The 17,447-nt window shown below is 52.4% G+C and overlaps 2 protein-coding genes across 3 annotated transcripts; one reads left to right on the plus strand and one right to left on the minus strand.

Annotated features, from left to right (window-relative positions):
- Window positions 1-71: 71 nt before the first annotated feature.
- On the minus strand, window positions 72-5,382 carry DYNLT2B (dynein light chain Tctex-type 2B). Of its 2 annotated transcripts, XM_080409396.1 has the most exons (6): window positions 5,194-5,382; window positions 4,602-4,735; window positions 2,945-3,014; window positions 1,161-1,224; window positions 812-911; window positions 72-532 (listed from the first exon to the last, which is right to left on the minus strand). In XM_080409396.1, the coding sequence occupies exons 1-6, from the start codon at window positions 5,259-5,261 to the stop codon at window positions 435-437; spliced, it is 534 nt and encodes a 177-aa protein (XP_080265522.1). In that variant the 5' UTR covers window positions 5,262-5,382; the 3' UTR covers window positions 72-434. The 2 variants fall into 2 exon arrangements, with proteins under 2 accessions (XP_080265522.1, XP_080265523.1); XM_080409397.1 differs by lacking the exon at window positions 812-911 and having other exon boundaries at window positions 5,194-5,353.
- A 5,884-nt stretch (window positions 5,383-11,266) lies between these two features.
- PDCD1 (programmed cell death 1) lies at window positions 11,267-17,387 on the plus strand. Its single transcript, XM_080409386.1, has 5 exons — window positions 11,267-11,619; window positions 13,544-13,876; window positions 14,905-15,060; window positions 15,691-15,725; window positions 16,525-17,387. The coding sequence occupies exons 1-5, from the start codon at window positions 11,511-11,513 to the stop codon at window positions 16,741-16,743; spliced, it is 852 nt and encodes a 283-aa protein (XP_080265512.1). The 5' UTR covers window positions 11,267-11,510; the 3' UTR covers window positions 16,744-17,387.
- Window positions 17,388-17,447: the final 60 nt, after the last annotated feature.

Raw genomic sequence — 17,447 nt, forward strand, 5'->3', positions numbered from 1 at the left:
CTAGTGCATCTTGGGAGAGTGGAAGAAAAGGACAAACAGTGGAAATGGCAAGGGTCAACCCACAGAAGAGGAAATATTAAATACATAGATTTATTATGTTACATTTCTTATAAATATTTAATTAATTTCAGAAAATTAACAAAAATAAATGCAACAGAACCCTTTCAAGATGAAAGTTGAGTTTGCCTTAGAAACAACAGCTATTGGCAGTACACTTTTAGGACAAAACTAACACACTACATAAAAACAGAGGGCAATTTAAATAAAGGACATGATAATATTGTGCTTAAAGCCATATCCATACCCATATCCACAAGGAAGAAGGAATGTCATAGCATGTAGAACAGCTGTAGGACATGCTTTGTAGAGCTGTTACTTTGTTAGGTACTTAAGGAAGAACAGGATGCTTTTGTGCACTTGAACAAAGGAATACCCTAAAGCATTCTCCCCCACCTCTGTCCTTCTGGCACAGTGTTTACTGTCTTCAGTAGTAGAAGCAGCCAAACGCAGCTACCACACAAAACAGGCTGTCCTGGAGAAAACAGAGAAAGGCTCCATGTTAATAAAGTCAAGCTCTTTACTGGCCTAACTGAAAAGGCTAACCTAAGGGCACATTTAGACCAGTGCATAATCTTATATTGCAATATATTTCAATTTTCTGTCTTTCAGTTGTTTCTTATTCACCTCACTTGTGGTGTAACCAATGTCAGCATGTCCGAATGCTACAAGTGCCTCAATTTATTCCATCCACAAACCTGCAGGTGTCTAGGTGTCAGTTTAAAATAAAATAAAAATAATAATGAAATAAAACCTTGACTTTTGCTCAGTTCTGGATTCCAGCCATACTCCATGACAGCAGTTCGGCAAAGCATGTAAGAATAGACTTTATCTCTCATGCTTCCTCTCCCCACCTGTAAAATGGTGTGACTGTAACAAGTTTTGTACTGCATGAACTACTCAGTAAATAATTTTTACTATGTCGGACATTACATCTAAATGTTTTGTGAATGAAAATGTAAATCTTATCAACAGAGTCTTGGTTCTGTCCTTCTAGTGGTTGGGGGGTTTATTCTTCCCTGCTTCATATTTAAGGTCACTCTGCCTCTCATACAAAAGCAAGTAGCTTTACACCTTCCCACAGTAAAACAGCCAAGACTTACATTCATGAACACATCATGAGCACAGCTGTCAGTGTCAGCATCCCAGAAACATCGTGCAGCCATACTAGACAAAGGAGACAGAGTGGAGCCATCACCCAGAGTTCACATGTCAGGACCTAAGTGATCACAGATACTTTCCTTGAAAAGCAAACTGAACTTCCTTTAAAGATAAAGGAAATAGGAAGCATTCTCCCAAATCTAGATCCTAAATCCCCACTGCTGAATTCCACCACATGCTGTAACCCCCTCTGTGTGTGGATTAAGCTCCACCTTCAAACTCACTGCCACCTCCACTGTGCAGCTGGGCTTGAAATCTCACTGCTGTGGTGTTCCATTCCAGCCTATGTGTATTGGTGGCTAGTTTAGCTTCTTGTCCTTCACCTCCTGCACCCTTGTGGTACATACTCCCAACTTATTTATAAGGAGATATCATTTTCCTTGGCAGACATCGTATTAGTAGACCATGAGCCAAACTTTCGTATCTATACTTTCTGTTCCCTGACCATCCTGCTGGCCTTTATCTACAATGTGCTTCAGTCCAAGCCTTACATTGAAGACAAGCAACTGGACTGTAACAGGATATTACAGACCAGACACTGCTGCTGCAGTGTCTAAGGTCATTGACACTCCCTTCTCTGCTGTGAATGCCCAACTCCCCATCTGCCCCAGTCAGTCTCAGCTGACTTGTCCCTGTTTGTAGCACAGTGTGTTGTTCCTATCCCTACATACATGACTTACTGTTATAAGATTGTTGAATTTAATAAATTTTTTTAAGTTACTTTAGCCCTTAGGGTGATTTGGCTTTTTTTTTTCAGTCCAGTATTCTACTCTGCCTCTGGAATGCTCTGACTACCCAGTATTGGGCATTAAGGACGTTAGTGGCTTCAGTCTTGCCTCCTGCCTATTGCAAACCAGACATTTCCCCAATTGCTCTGTCAGCCTGCCTTACTGGGCTTAGCATTTCAAATCAGACCACCTCATTGAACCGTTCCCCCTGGTGCCAGGCTTTTGAAGCAGTCTGCCTGCAGACATTCCAACAAAAGCCTGAGCAGCCGGTACAAATACTCTTTCCTGACCTCCAGAACATTGAGACAGCAGATCTGATTACAGCTCTGCTGCACTTACCTTCTGCTGCAGTACTGAGCACAATAATAAAGATAAGCCCAGCAGATAAAGCACATAAACCTTGTGGGCTGTTCTCTTTTGCATTCTCCCTGCTCACTAGTAATGGAAAGCTACAGCCCACTACTGCAGCCAAGAGGAATTCTTTTGTCTGGAGCTAGACTGCAAGGGCTCAGCACCCACAGCCTAGGCTCGATTCCCGTGACAGTACTGCATGGGGATTACAGAAGTTTAAGCTTCGGAAAAATGCCTACCTGGGGGGATTAAATGCACACGAAGTATTTATGGAAATCTGGCTTTAGACAGAAGTGAGTTAACCATAGCTCTCGTGCTCCAGCAGGGCCTTGAGAATGGACTGGGTGCATGCTCCAGTTCATTATGAATAAAATGTAAAATGCCGTTCTGCAACACTCCTCACAAATGCTTTGTAGCATTTCAGCTTGCTAAGAACCACCATACAGCCAATTATCTCCAAATAATTCAATCACAATCCAAGCCCTCACTTGCCACTTAAAGAGGAAAGAAAGCGCTTCACACTATCATCTGCAGAGAGATCTTTGTACCTAGGAAAGCTGGAAGCAGTTTTCAAATAATAAAACAAAAAAACCCCACTCAAACCCAACAAAAGTGATAAAAATACAATTAGAAGGTGCAAAACTTACTTCACTCCTTCTCCTCTCTGCTCTCCAATCACAACCTGCACCACCATTTTGTACCTGTCAAATCCCTCTTCTGGAGAGACAGAAAAAAAATAGTGAAAGCAACATCATGTTTAAAATATAAGTACAAAACAGAACACAGAAAGCTGAAGATTTCTGGTTACAAAGCCATGTCCTGTACAAGTCCATGCAATTTGCAAAGTAGACAGGCTGCGTGGCAGCTTCATCTTCCTAGGTACAGAGTACTGTGGTTTTATTGGAGTAAAAGGGTAAACAGGGTATTTGGTATCCATCAAAAGATGCATCTAAAGCAGAAGATACCCATGAACAGCCATATTATGTGTCAGCATTCTACTTTGACAACTTCCAAGAACTGAACACATGGAAAGAATGTAAATAAGGCTGCTGGTAGACAAAATCCAATCTGAAAAAAACCTGTTTTATTTTAAAACTGTTCTGATGCAAAGGTATTGTAGAGATTTTTCTGCCACCTAGGTGTTTCCCTTGCTTCTGAGCTGGGATAAAAGGCCACATAAAAGCACATGTGGGTCATGTGTCTGTGAAGATATGCAGCTGTTTTACAATAGTAAAGAAATACCTTCAGGGCACAGGCCAGATCCAGTCAGCCCATAGCAATATTCCAGAAGCCAAATAAGAACAAGCATGTTTAAAATAAAACATAGATTCACAAAGCAGTGTCCTGGGAAGACTCCAGTGCATAGTTTCCACTGGAGGACTGAATGCAATGTGCTGGGTCTGGCTGTCAACCACGACAATGCTCATCAGAGATGCCACAACAGCCACACTGGGTCAATCTCACTTCAGGGTACTGTGACTGTTTACAGATTGCTGAAGCCAAGCCCTGTGCATATTAGCTCAGCACCAACACGTGCTGGGACTCCAGCTGCTGCTGGCTTTAAAGCAGATGCAGAACTCACTCTGGGAGAAATGGAATTCCATGGTTCCTGCCAAGGGTGAATGGTATGTCTGTCCCACAGTGTCAGGCCAGCCCAGCAGATAGACTAGCGGCCTGTCCCAGGAAGGAGATAAAAAAAACCCCAAGCAACCATGCCAACATGCATCTATGTACTTGTTCCAGCACTGAACACAGGAAACACCTGCTGGAGCCTGAAGTTCAGTTCCTGAACTCAAAAACGCTGGAGGTCATCCTGCACAGCACCACCACAACCTTTCTCCAGTGCTGTAAGGCTGTAGTCACACCTCTCCTTGGCTGACTGCTCCTAACTCTCTCCCTCTTCCCTGCATCCACTGAGCCTTGTTCTGATCTCCTTACTACTCCACTCTGACCCAACTCTAACATAACTTGCAGCAGAAAAAAAGCACGAATGTTTGTTTATTGAAGCAAGCTGCAAAGTAGCATCACTTCTAATGCAGCTTCTTTTCCCCTGCAGCCCCTCCCAGGGCTGACATCCCCACACCAGCCAGTCTATACAAAAACAAATCTTGTCTGCTTGAATTAGGTTTCTAGTTCTGCAGGCGAGGAACGTATCTATGTAGGACAGATTGTTTCATAACGGTAGACTGGAGTCAGTCAGCGGGGAAGGAATAGGTTTCAAGAACAAAGGAGGAGAGAGTGATTTTGTCAAAAGGGAAAGGACACAGTAAGAAAAGAAATGCCTTCCCTAGCAAACCTCCTTACCTTTCAGTCTGTCTTTTATTGTCTCTGATAGAAACTTTGTAAGCTGAGGCATTTCTTCTGGGACATACTGTACATTGGCCAGCTTCTCCTTCAGTATTGCATGGATACATTCTTTTACTGTGGACGATTTAAACCTAGCAGGGCAAAAAAACCCAACAGAAGGCTCAAAAAGTAACATGTAGAAACATAGATAACCCCACTTGGGAAAATTTAGTTTTTACATATCACAGAAAAAGGACAAATGAGAAACTATGGGGAAAAAGAGGCCAGCTAAGATGGAGATATTTAACCAGCCCTGCCAAAGGCCAAACACCCACAAATGCTGGTGCGAAACCAGCCCCCATCGGCGCCCCCCACCTCTGCCCCCTCCTCACCCACACTCCCCTCTGTCTGGTGTCAAAGCCGGTCTGGGACCCCAGTGCCCCCCCCAAGTCCCCAGACCCCCGGGACTCCCCCGTTCCCAACACCCCCCACTCGGCCTCACGACCAGGCACCCCCTCCTCCTCAGCAGTGCCATCGCAGCCCCGCGCCCCCGGGCCCAAAGCCCCCGGGGCACCCCCGCGCTCAGCATCCCCTTCCCGGCCCCGCTCACCGCTGCTGGAGGCCGGGCCGCAGGCTGTACGTGTTCCCGGCACCGTCGTCCGGGCCCAGCTCGCCCATGGCCACGGCGCCCCGCAGGCCGCCCCGGCGTTGGTTACCGCGGCAACCCGCGCCACTTCCGCCTCCGCCGCGTCACGGGGCGCCACCGTGCGTCACAGCGCCGCGCCCCGCCCCGCCGCGCGCGCCGGGGGCGGGTACGGGGGGGCACGGCCGCACCGTGGGGCGGGGCTACGGAGCGGGGAGCGGCACGGCCGAGAGCGGGGGGCGGGCACGGGGGGCACCGGCCACGGCGGGGGCGGGGCACGGGGGGAGCGGCCATGGGGGGAGCGGGCACCGAGTACGGGGGGCACCGGGCACGGGGGGAACAGGGCACGGCGAGGCGGGCCCACGGAGCGGGGACCGGGCACCGCCGGCGGAGGGGGGGGGGCACGGGGGGTCAGGCTCGTGGAGCGGGGGGCGAGGGCACCGTGGGGGGGGCACGGGGGAGCGGGGGGCGAGCGCGGGGGGTGGCACAGGAGGTGTTGGGTTTTTTTACGTTTGTCGAAAAAGTTTTTTTACATTTTTTACAGTTAAGAAATTTATGCAATAAAACGATCGCTGAATGAGTGGTTAATGCTTGCAATATGCATATGTACGCCGGTACATGGGGGCCTGGCGGGCCGGCCGCTGCGGGGGGCGGGGGGCGGCAGTCGGCGGCGGGGGGCGAGCGAGCGGCCGCGTGTCGGGCAGCGTCTCCGGTACCCACCCCCCCCCCGCCCCATCTCGGGGGGCAGCCGCAGCCCCGGCCAGTGCCCGCTCCCTCGCCCGGGGCCCGGCGGGGGCGGGTGCCGGGCGGGCGGCGCGGTCCCCGTGGCGTCCCAGCCCCGGCGGGTGCGGGCAGCGGGGAGCGTGTCCCGGGGCCGTCGCCGTTACGAGCCCGTTCCCCCGATGCCTGCCCCCGTGCTGTCCCTGCCCGCCTCCCAACCACACATCCCAACACGGAGAGCCCAGCCTTGCGCCTTCCCTCCAGGAACTTCGGATATTTTCCAGTAAGGCCTAAAACTGTCGCTCCCCTCTCTCATGGAATCAGAGAGTCATAGAGTCGCGTATGTTAGAAAAGACCTTTGAGATCATCAAGTCCAACGTCAACCCAGGACTGCCGCATCCGCCACTAAACCACGTCACTAAGCACCGCATCGACGTGTTTTTCAAACACCTCCAGGCACTGTGATTCCACCACCTCCCCCGGCAGCCTGCTCCCATGCTTGAATATCGTCCCCCCTCATCACACCCTTGTGCTCTTTTCCCTGTCCCCAGCTGTTGCCTGTCCCAGGGAAGGCTGGCGATGGATTGTGGGTGACAGCCCCCTCCTGAGAAGCTGACATCCTGCTTCCTCTGCTGTTTATCTCCATGCAGCAATCTCCACCATCGCACTTCCTACGTGCAGCGGGTGACGCTGCCGAGAAAGGTCCCCAGGCCCTTCACCCTGCTTTGAATGGAAACAGTGTGAAGGCTCAGCTGGTGCCGTGCAGAGCATGCTGCTGCTGGGCACAAGGAGCTGGAGGGGGCCATCATGTGTGGCAGGGCCGGGGGGGTGCCTGGGGTGGGGGCCCTGTGGGCAGGGTGCTGCCTAGAGGTGCACCACAGAGGTGGACACTCAGGGCGTGAAGTTGCAACAGGAGGCAGGAGGTACCTCTGCTGGAGTTTTGCTTGGGATGTATGGATGCATCCCAACTGGTCTGGGTCCTGCTGCATCCTGCTCTGAGCACAGGTGGGTTGCTGAGACCCTGAGCAGTACCTCCTGATTTGCATGAGCTTTAGCAGCACTGCTCGCTAGAGATGGTCCATTGGAGCCCTTAGTACCGCCAGGCTGGGCATCGTCTCTGCCCACCAGCAGGAGTGGCACCCCACTGCCGTGCTGAAGGTGGTGGTGGCCCCGTGCTGTACCCGTGCAGCACCTTCGCATCGCAGTTACCATTGCCCTGCCCAGGCCCTGTGGATTCCTGCTTGGTAAAGAAGAAGTTTTGTGCCTCGGCTCCAGCTCCATCCCTCTACTCACTTGCTACTTACTCACCCACTGGGGCCACTGCCTTTCCCTGCAGGGTCCGGTGGCGGTGGCGGTGACATTTGCAGGGCCTTCCTAATTTCTGAGAATTATCTGAGACTTTCTGAGAAGTGTCTGTGTTTATTTGCAAACACTATTAACCGTTTCCTCTTCTTGCCCCAGACACCTCCTGCCTGGGTCAGGCCTTCAAATGTGAATTCAACCAAACCAACAGGGGAGGGAGCATTGGGAACTTGTGGGTTTCTCTTCCTCAGCATCTTTTTGCGGTAATTTATGTTCTCCACCTCATTTGGGAAGCTTTGCTTTCCCTGGGTTTTGAGAACATTCAGCTCTGGGCTTCAGTCGGCTCCATTTGAGGTGTTCAGTCATCGCTTCCTCCTTCATCTGCCAAATTTTCAGTGCCCTTAAATACCACAGATGTTTTCAAGCCATTTTGGGACTGATCCTCGATCCTTTGAGGTGTCTACTCAAGGTGATAGCTGTGTGCTTTGACATTGACGGCTGCAGGAAACTAGGGCTTCATCCAGGTCTCAGCTGTGTTGGTGGAACTCTTGCCGACATGTTGGGCCAGCTTCTTGTTGGGGAAAAAAAGGACATTTGTGGTTCAATGAAGGGGTGTGACGTGCTTGCTGAAGTTCCTGTCTCAGTTTTGAAGAACAAACTTTTTCTCCCTTCTCTTTCTCCTTCCCTTTTAGCCCTTCTTTTGCTCTTTTGGTGGCCAAATAGGACCACCCTATCCAATTTGCCATGTTCCAGCTCAGAGAAAGAGAATTCATTTTTTTTAAGCATCAAAAGACCTTCTTCAGGCCTCTGCAGCTAGTCCCAAGATGTACCATCCACCCCATTGGGCTGGAGATTATTTACCAGCATGAGCAGGTAGCCATAGCACAGCTGGGGCCAGACTGTTCTCAGTGCTGGAGAAGCTGGTGCAAGAGCCAGTGGGAGCTGCGTTGGTCTGGCAGGGTGCAGGCAGGGCACAGGCAGGGTGCAGGCAGGATGCAAAGCCTGCCTGAAGCCCAGGGGCTGCTGTGGGGCCGGAGCTGGGCTCCTTGGCAATGCCAGCACCTGGGGCACACGCTGGGCTGGGGCACAGCACAGCTGCTCACCTTGCTTTCCCCTGCAGAGGCTTCCTAGCAGCGAGATTGATCTTTTCTTTATTCTTGTAATCCTTTTAAAGTTTGGGGTTTTTTTGCAAAAGGGGAATAAACCCCACCTGTTCCCTTTCTAGCAGTGGAGCAAGCTTTCTATCAGCGTGCTGATAGAGAGCTCCTGGCTTGCCCTCCCCTGTGGTTTCTGCTGCATACTCTGGCTCTGCGAGCAGCCTGGCACACAGCCTCATCCTGCACCCCAAGTAGCCTGGAAAGGCGCTGGTGTTGGTGCCAGTCCCCAGCCTGCTGGGGGGTAGTGGGGGACCACTGGGGCATGGGTTTCTGAAGGAACCTGAGCATCCAAAAACATTGGTGTACAGTCTGTATCTAGCCTCTGTTGGCTTCTCGTGGATGTGGCAGCCTCCCTGCCCCAGGTACCAACTTATGCCCCATTTCAACTGTGCGTTGGAAAGTTTGAGCAATTTGTGCAATGATTTTAATCAGAGCCTTCTGCTGCTGCGCGGGGCGGGGAGGATGAGCCAGTTTTTCCTGCCGATCCCTGGCTCAGCAAGTCGCGATCGTGGTGGTGATACCCATCACATCTTCCGCCTCTAGAAACCAAAACATGTTGCAAGTGCTAAACAAGCCTCCCCACACCTGCCCTGGATGCCTAGTGTCACCATCTGGGGGCACAAAGCCTTGAGGTGGAAAAGCCTCCTTCCTGTAAGCTTCCATATTTTCTGGGGTTCAGCTTTAGTTTATTTAGGTTTGTTTGTTTGTTTTTTTTTTCAAATGGGAATGCAGCAAATTGTGAACAAAGAGGTGATGTCCACTTTGAAGCCCACGTGCACCATTGTCCATGTGTGCGTATGTGCTCCCCTTGCCACCTGGCCAGGCAGTGCAGTGGCCTCTGGCCAGGCAGCGTGGGAAGGTGACAAGCTGGGGACAACCCTCAGGCTTGCTCTGCTGCCCAAGCAGGGCCAGAAGCTCATGAGAAAGGAGTGACACTACAAGACCAGCAGAAGACTGGAAAAAGAAGACACAGGGCAGGCTGGACTGAGCCACCAACCCAGGGTGAGTGTAGAGGAATTGCAGAGGAATGAAGGCAGGTTAACGAACATCAATAATGTACAGCTGTGGGCTGGCTTCAGGGGCGGTGGGTTGGCTGATGTGGATAAGGTGCAGCTGTGGCTGGTTCCTGCTAAGTAGTTAAATAGCTCTAAGGGGAAGGGCATAGGCTGAGGCAAGACTCTGAAGAAGCAGAGGGGGGAGAGAGTGCCCTGCATGTAGGAGAGGCCCTGGGGGAAGCAGGGGTCCTGGATGAGGAGGGGCTGGCTGGAAAAGGAGCTGGAGAAGGAGGAATCCAGACACAGCAGATACAAGAAGCAGGGTGGACTGCTCTGAAGAGGATAAGGAAACAGCATGGACAGTAGATGAACTTTTGAAACCTTGGGTGGGGGATTAATGGCTGTTTTGGGGCAAGGCATGGGCTCTACTTATTGAAGTTAACCTGGTAAGGGATGGTAAAAGCCTTGTTGCAGCTGGCTGGTTTTGATAGTTTTTTGTTTGTTTTTTTAAGGCTCAGAAACTCCTCCTTGGCCATCCTGAATTAGGAGCGATTCCCCTAGCCCACTTGCCTGCTGAGGCCACATTTGAAAGCAAGAGATAAGCAAGCCCCAACCCTGCAGCTCATTCCTGAAAGCATGGAAAATAATGAAATCATTGTAAGAACTGCATCCTTCACTATGATTATTAATTTTTCCTGGGCATTTTCCAAAATTGCAGGTCACTGAGGCTGTGTTTGAGAGAAGAGGAGGAGCCAGCCACCAGCATGCTTTCACCACTGGTTATTTCCTATGTGAGTATTAGTCAGTGCGGTGAGTGGGGAAAATTGCCAGCAGAGAAATTAAAACAGTCTGCTGCAAAGGTCACCCCAATAACAGCACCCCAGCCCTGGGCTCCTGCCCCTGCTCTCGGCAGATCTGCCTGTGGAGAAACACACCAGAGGAGGCAAAACTCCATCTCCTCCTTTTCCTTCTTTCTTCTCCTTGTTCTCTTCCATCTTTTCCTTTCTCCTTCTCCTCCTCTCCTCTCTTCTCCCTTCCCAATGGGAGCAACCTGACACTAGGTGCCCCATGGCTACTCAGACCCTGCCTGGCTGCCCAGTGCCACCTGTCCCCCAACACTCCACTGCCCTGGGCACCTGGTGGTGATACAATGCTGTAGTTGCTTCATGAACCTTTGTTCAAGTGTGTAAAACACCCAGCTTTTAGTTGCAGGTGGGCTATGTCCTTGGGGCCAGCTATTGCTTAGGCTTTGTAGTTTTTGTATGTAGAATTGTTTATTTTGGTCAATGAATGCGTGAAGTGATAAGGGAGGGTTGGCAACAGAAAAAGCAGGCTGGTTCTGCGGTTTGTGGAGTGTTAAGTTGGGGATATATGCAAGAACTTTAGGGGTTCTGGGAGTCATGGGGCAAACAATGGGAGGAAGAGGAGATAAGGACCATCAAACTGTGGGGGTGACCACCTGGAGGCATAGCTACCCAGATGTAAAAGGACATAATAATATTAATGGAGGTCTGGGAAAGACTTGTACATAGGCAAATAATTGCATTGGGAAATGTAAAGAATGTATAGCTATGTAACATAAAATAGGACTCGTGAAATAGTTGGGCATGCACGTTGGGTGGAGTGATCCCCCACATATCCAGTGCCACAATAAATAATGCCTGCTTCTTAATGCTAGAGTGGTGGTAAAGAGCTTTATGCCTGTATTTCCGTGGCAGTGGGAGCAACCACGGGTGCCTGGGAACCCAGGACAGCCCTTTTACTTACGGGCCAGGCTTGGAGCTGAAGATGTTCCCTGTAGTCCCTGGGAGCTTTCCCCAGGATGAGGAGCGGGCTCTGAGGCGCCCATCCCTGGGTGCCTGCGTGGGAGCGCACGGGGCGGGGAAGGGGTCAGGCCGGGCTCAGCTGATCCCTGGGGAGGAAGCCGGGGGCGGGAGGCAGCCCGGGTTTCCCTCTGGGGCAGAGACAGGCACGTTTCATTTCCACCCCAGCCCCTGCTGCGTGCACCAGAGACCGAGCCGCCGCTGCTGGGGAGGAAGCACGGAGCGAGCTGGGGGCGGCACGGCACGGCACTGGGCACCTGCCCGGGCAGGGCACCCACTGGCTCGCCATGGCTCAGAGTGCCTTGAAGACAACGTGGGGCAGCATGGAGGTGGCCTTGACTGGCATCTGCGCTGTCCTGCTCTGCTGCGGCCCCGTGCTGGCTGGGTGCCGCCAGGGTAGGTACCAGGGCGGCGTGCTCGCTGGCATGGCCCATGTCATTTGCAGCTGGTGGAAAATGTCTAAGGGCTGGGGGCTTTGCAGTTAAAAATAGCTCTGGCATCAAGAAGGCAGAAAATGCAAAGCTTTTGTGTACACGTGGCTGAAGCAAGGGAAATGCGAGAAGCTCAGGGCAGAAATGGTGCTAAAGGATGGACAAGGGGACAGGTCCATAGCCCGCAGCGCTGGCACCGTAGCAGTGTTGTGGGCACAGTGGCCTCAGATGGGGTTTGGTGTTGAGCCTCTGGATTTGCCAGTGCCATTCAGGGTCTGGGGTTTTCTGCTCTGGCTCTTACATCCTCGGGCTGCACCTCCTGGTTTGGACTTGACCCTGATGGAGCCAGGGTCCTGCCTGTGGTTTTGCTTGGGGTGACCCTTGGGGCAGAAGGGGAGGTGGAGGGGAAGGAGTGAGTCTGGGCAGAGCAAGCAAGAGCCCTGAGGCAGCTGTGTCTGCCTTTCCTCCCAGACCGGCTCTTTCTTTGGTGCCTTTGTGTATTTTTGGCACTGAGGATGATCGCAGGGCTGGGTGTCCTTTGGAGCAGGTGTTACTTCTGCTGCTGGGAAGGTATGGGGAAACATACAGACCTAACCTTTTCTTCCAGGAGTTCTCAGTGCTCCATTTATTGCTGGCACTGGGTAGGAAGCAAAGCCCAGAGCCTGCCAAATGTTTCCTGTTAAACAGAAGAAACCCAGAGCACTGCAAAAATTACATCTCTCCATGTGGGCACTGTTGCAGCCAGCACTGCCCATGGGAACTGGGGCACTTCCCTCTCTCCCTCCTTGTGTTCAGTCTCATCCCTCATTTCTCAGCCCAGTCTTCCATCTAATCTTTTATCTTTTCATCTGGGTTCCTTTTCTGGTTGGTGATGATGAGGTCCTGGTCTTACAGCTTCAGGCTAGTGCTGGAGGGACAGGAGGGACTTTCTAACCCTTGCCTGCAAGCCCGAGGGCTGCTATTGGTGGTGATATCTGAAAAGGGAAGATAAATTTCTTAACAGCAGGGACTTTTCACAGTACTGGCAGTTTGAATTGCTTGGTCAGATAACGCATGTGAAAAATGCTGCTTCCTGCTTTTTATTTCTCTGGAAAAAAGTTAAAGCAGCAGCTGCCTCATCCTGCTGGATGGGGCTGGCTGAGCTGGGACTTTGTGAGCCTGGCCCTGTCTGCAGCATCTCTGCTGCTGGGTGTGTGTGAACCCACAGGGATCACAGGCAGGGAAATGGGGTGAAGCAGCAGGGCTGCTGCTAAGAGCCGAGAGGGCTTCAGCCATGGCCAACTTCCCTCTGGGCTGGGAGCAGCCTGGCAAACACTGCCAGGACCCCCAGGGTAGGTGCCAGGTGGGGACAGGCAGCTGGAGAGTAACCTGCAGGTCACTCTGCCCTGTCAGATGGTCTTAGGCTGGAAATAATAAATACTGTGTCCTGGACAGCCCCTGCCCACTCTATGCTCCCAGCGTGGAACAGCCCGGCAGGTGGCCAGGCACACGATGGGCTGCACTGTGGAGTGCTGCCCTGGCCCAGGACTCAGATGCTTTAGGGGAAGCATCATCTGGAGGAAGGATGGCTCAGACATTTTGAAATCTATGCTGTATTTTAATAATACAACCCCTAAAGTCAGTTTTCTCCAGTACAGGTGTTCTTGGTTGCTCAGTCCAGAGCACAACTTGCTGTACTGCAACTACTTCACGTTACAGTTACCACCCCTGCAGATTCCCCTCTGGCTGGCAGCAGGGGAGAGACACGGGCTGATGCACCTCCCTGTGATCCAGAGTGATGCTGAGGACTAGTCTTGCATCCCTGGTTCCTGTGTGAGGGGGTATGGCTGTTTTTGAGACCTGTGCCCACTGTAACCTTGTCTGTTTCTTGTTTCCTCTTTCCCAAACAGTGACCTTCTTCCCAGCAGTGTTAACTCGCCCTGCAGGCAGCTCAGCCACCTTCTTCTGCAATATCTCAATGGAGAATGACTCTGGCTCAGAGTACAGCCTCAACTGGTACAAGGAGATGAACCACAGTCAAGGCCAAAAAATTGCTGAGATCAGCCGGAACAACCACCAGACAAAGACAGAGAAGTATGTGCTCACCAACCACACTCCTGCCTTCAAGATTGAGATCCTGAACCTCCACCAGAATGACTCAGGCTCCTACTACTGTGGACTGATCACGTTCTTTGAACCTGATAAAGTGATGGAGAGCAACCGGTCCCACCTGGTGGTCACAGGTCAGCCTGGGGGCTGAGCTGATGGAGACAGGTCTTTGTTGTCCTCCCATGGTGCTATGGCTTCCAAACACACTGCAGTGCCAGGGCAAAAGGCAGGCAGCACCCTGCTGGGGGAGGACCTGGTGTGGGCCAGAAGAGCACGGCTCTGCCCTTTCCCTGCTCCTTTGCATGCAGGGTTGAGGCCCAGGGACACAAGCTGTCCCCCATCCACACTGCAGCTGGATCTGATCCTGAGGCAGGAGGTCTCCATTCTGCTGGGGCTGTGTCCCCAGTGATGCTGTGGGGAGGAGTGAGCCCTTACCCATGGATGGAGGCAGGAGACTAATGCAGGGAGCTGCTTTCACTCACAGATGGGGGCAGGAGACCAGCACAGGGAGCCACGTTCACCCCTGAACTACTACACTGGGGACAGGGATTATGTTTGGGGTGACAACTAGGGCTCAGACCCCTTGAACAGCCAGTGTTGGTGTAGATACTGTGGCTGTAAAACCATATCCTGGGAGGGTCTCGTAGCCCTATGGTGTGGGGGACTGAGATACCACAGCAAGATCTACGATGGCCTTGCTTGACAGCACTGGGGGCTTTGCAGAGCTGAAGGAAAAGGAAAAACACTGCAGTAGTCACTGTCTTTCACAACATCTCTTCCCGATGTGAGCTGATGCTGTGCTGGCCCCAGGATGTGGAAGCTGTGAGGAGGCTTGGGGAAGCCACGTCCTCCATGGGGTCATGCTGCAGCACTGCCTGTGGGTGCAGAGTGGTGCCCCGGCCCCCTGCACCCCAGCTCTGTGGTGTGGGATCATCCTCACCACCTGCAATGGGAAAGAATGGGACATAACCAAAATGTTCCCTGTTTCAGCCCAAATTCAGGGCTCCTAGAGGGATGACGGGGCTGGGGCAGCTTGTCTGAGACTGAGCCCTTTCTGGGGACAGCCCCCATGTTCTCCTGCTGCCTTTCACAAGGACTATAGAGGCCATCTTACATTCCTGACCTGCTGTTTTGTTCCCCCTTTTTTCCATGGCTATTGCAGCAGCCCCTGAGAATACAAATGCTACTGACGAGCCTGAGATGGAGGAAGGCAACCCCCCAGACCACATCAAGGCTGTGCTCCTGGGCATCCTGCTGCTGGCTGGGGTGGTTGTGCTGCTGATGTTCGGCTACCTCACAGTCACATACAGGAGAGGAGGTATGATTACCTGCAGGGGCTGTGCTGGGCTGAGAGGCTAGGGTCTGCCAGGGGACCTGGTGGGTGATGCACATCCAGGAAACCCAGCTGGGACCTGGGGGCAGCTAGATACCTGCAGCTCCCTGGGGTACATGGGCTGGTTCAGCATGCTGAACTCAGCTGTGGCATGTCCCCATGGGACAGATATCTCCATGCTTAGGGGAGAAGGGTGCTTTGGGACCTGCTTACCCTTTGTGGAGCCCCCAGACCACATGCTGTGGCTCTGTACTGCTTGTTAGTGTAGTGAGTCCCTCCCATGCACCTTGCCTGGGCACCTTCAGAGCACCTCATCGCCTTCATGCCACAGTACTGGTCATGGCCTCAGCCATGCCATGGGTACCCAGGTGGGCTCTCTGAGGGGACCCCCTGAGAAATTGCATCCCACTAATCCCAATTGAACCCTAGACTGTGGGCTGGTTGACTTGTCCTTGTAATGCTCAGCGTGTTAGAACTTGACTGGAGAAGGAGGAAGCATGGTGCAATGGTTGTGGTGTCCAGTGCTCTCCTAGGATGGTGGAGGCTGGGTCAGCCCCAGCCACCCACGTGGTTGTGGCATGCAAGTATCTTCTAACCAAATGTGTTACTTTGCAGATGTGCAGAAACCACCAAGTGAAAACACGCCAGCGGTGAGTTTTCAGTCTCTGACACCCTGGGGAGCATTGTGGCATTGTTGGGGTGCGCAAGGTGCAGGGCCTTCCTTTATCAGCCCTTCACAAGCTGCTCGCTTCTCCTGTCTTGTCTGATGTGCTTGATCTTTTCTGCTCAGCTGCAACAGTTTTTCTGCACCTGCCACAGCCCCATCACAAAATCAAAAAGCTGCCTGAGATAGGATGGGGTCTCTCTAGTCCAGCCCTTGCTCAAAGCGGGGTTATCTTTGACAGTGGGTTGTGTTGCTGCAGAAAATGGGAGGAAATGTTCTCCCAACATATTAAACTAAAATTTATTTTGCTGCAGCTAGTGCCTGTTTCCTCCCTTGCTTTTGCTAGGCACCACTTGGAGGAGTCTGGCTCCATCTTCTCCCCAGCTCTATTAGGTACCTGAAGGCACTGAGTAGGTCCCCCTTTGCTGTTCACTCTCTGGGCTGAGCAAACTTGGCTCCAGGCTCTCCTTGCACACACTGTGCAATCAGAGCCCAATGGAGAGGTGGGAGAAGCACTCCTAGCACAACTGCCTTCCACGGCTGGGCAGGCAGGGAGCCCAGCCTGCCTGCAGAGGCAGAGGGCTGAGACCCACATGGCTTTGGCAGTGACAAGGCTCATGGTCTGGTTTCTCTGGGCAAATGCTATCCCAGGCCTGTGAGTCCTTCTGCTTTGTATCACTCTTGCCCTCCTGGGATCTTTCAGCACTTGCTGTAAAAAGGGAGCTTGTGCTGGGGATGGTGGGTACCTCCAGATGATGAATCAACCTGACGGGGTTTCCTTGCAGAAGGAAGAGAAGCCCCCTGTGGTGTCTGTGTCCACTGTGGACTATGGTGTGCTGGAGTTTCAGTGGGACCAGTGCAGCCAGCTGCCCCCCGAGACCCAGCTGGCTGACCAGACTGAATATGCCACCATTGTCTTCCCAGAGGAGAAACCTGTCACACCAGAGCGGGGAAAGAAACACCAGAATGAGAGGACTTGGCAGCTGCAGTCACAGCCCTGCTGAGGGCTGGGGTCTCTCCCCACTGGGGACTGCAGGCATGGACAGACTGCCATGGCCCCTTGCTCACACAACAGTTTGGAGTTAAGAAAAATCTATTTTGCCAGGACTAGAGTGACAGAGGCACTGCTGCTGGAGTTGCTATTGCACAGTCCTGCCCATGGTAGGATCGCAGCTGTGGGGTGGGTACCACGGGATGAGGAAGATCCCCACTGGACTGTGTGCCGCATCTTCCTCAGGGCAGGGAAGATTGGGTAGGACAGAGCAGCAATGCCAGTAAGTTTGTCCCAAAGGTGATTTACATGATACCTCAGTTTTCTACCTCCACTCGGGGATCTCAGTAGTGTCTACGCTGCCTCCCTCACCCAGGTCTGACCCAACTGGTAAAGCATGACCGTGGGAGAAAACACCAGAGGCTGGCCCTGGAGTGTGTCCTGGGAGATGCTGCTGATGGTTTCTCCTCACCCGGAGCAGAGACTGCCTTATGTGCAGCTATTTAAAGAAGCCCTTGGGAAGTGGGTGGCTGGTTTTCCTCCTGTCTCCAGGTACTTTCCTTCCCCTGCAAGAGGAGAAGCCTACCCCTGTGGCCCTCTCTTCACAGGTGGGAGATGGATCTGGTCATAGGGGTGAATAAAGAGTTTCATATCTGGGGAGTTTGACTTGTGATGGCAAATGCGTGGGCAGGCAAATAACGGCTCTTGGCAGTGTGC

This window comes from Falco punctatus, assembly GCF_963210335.1.
Source record: "Falco punctatus genome assembly, chromosome: 13".
Taxonomy (NCBI): Eukaryota; Metazoa; Chordata; class Aves; order Falconiformes; family Falconidae; genus Falco; species Falco punctatus.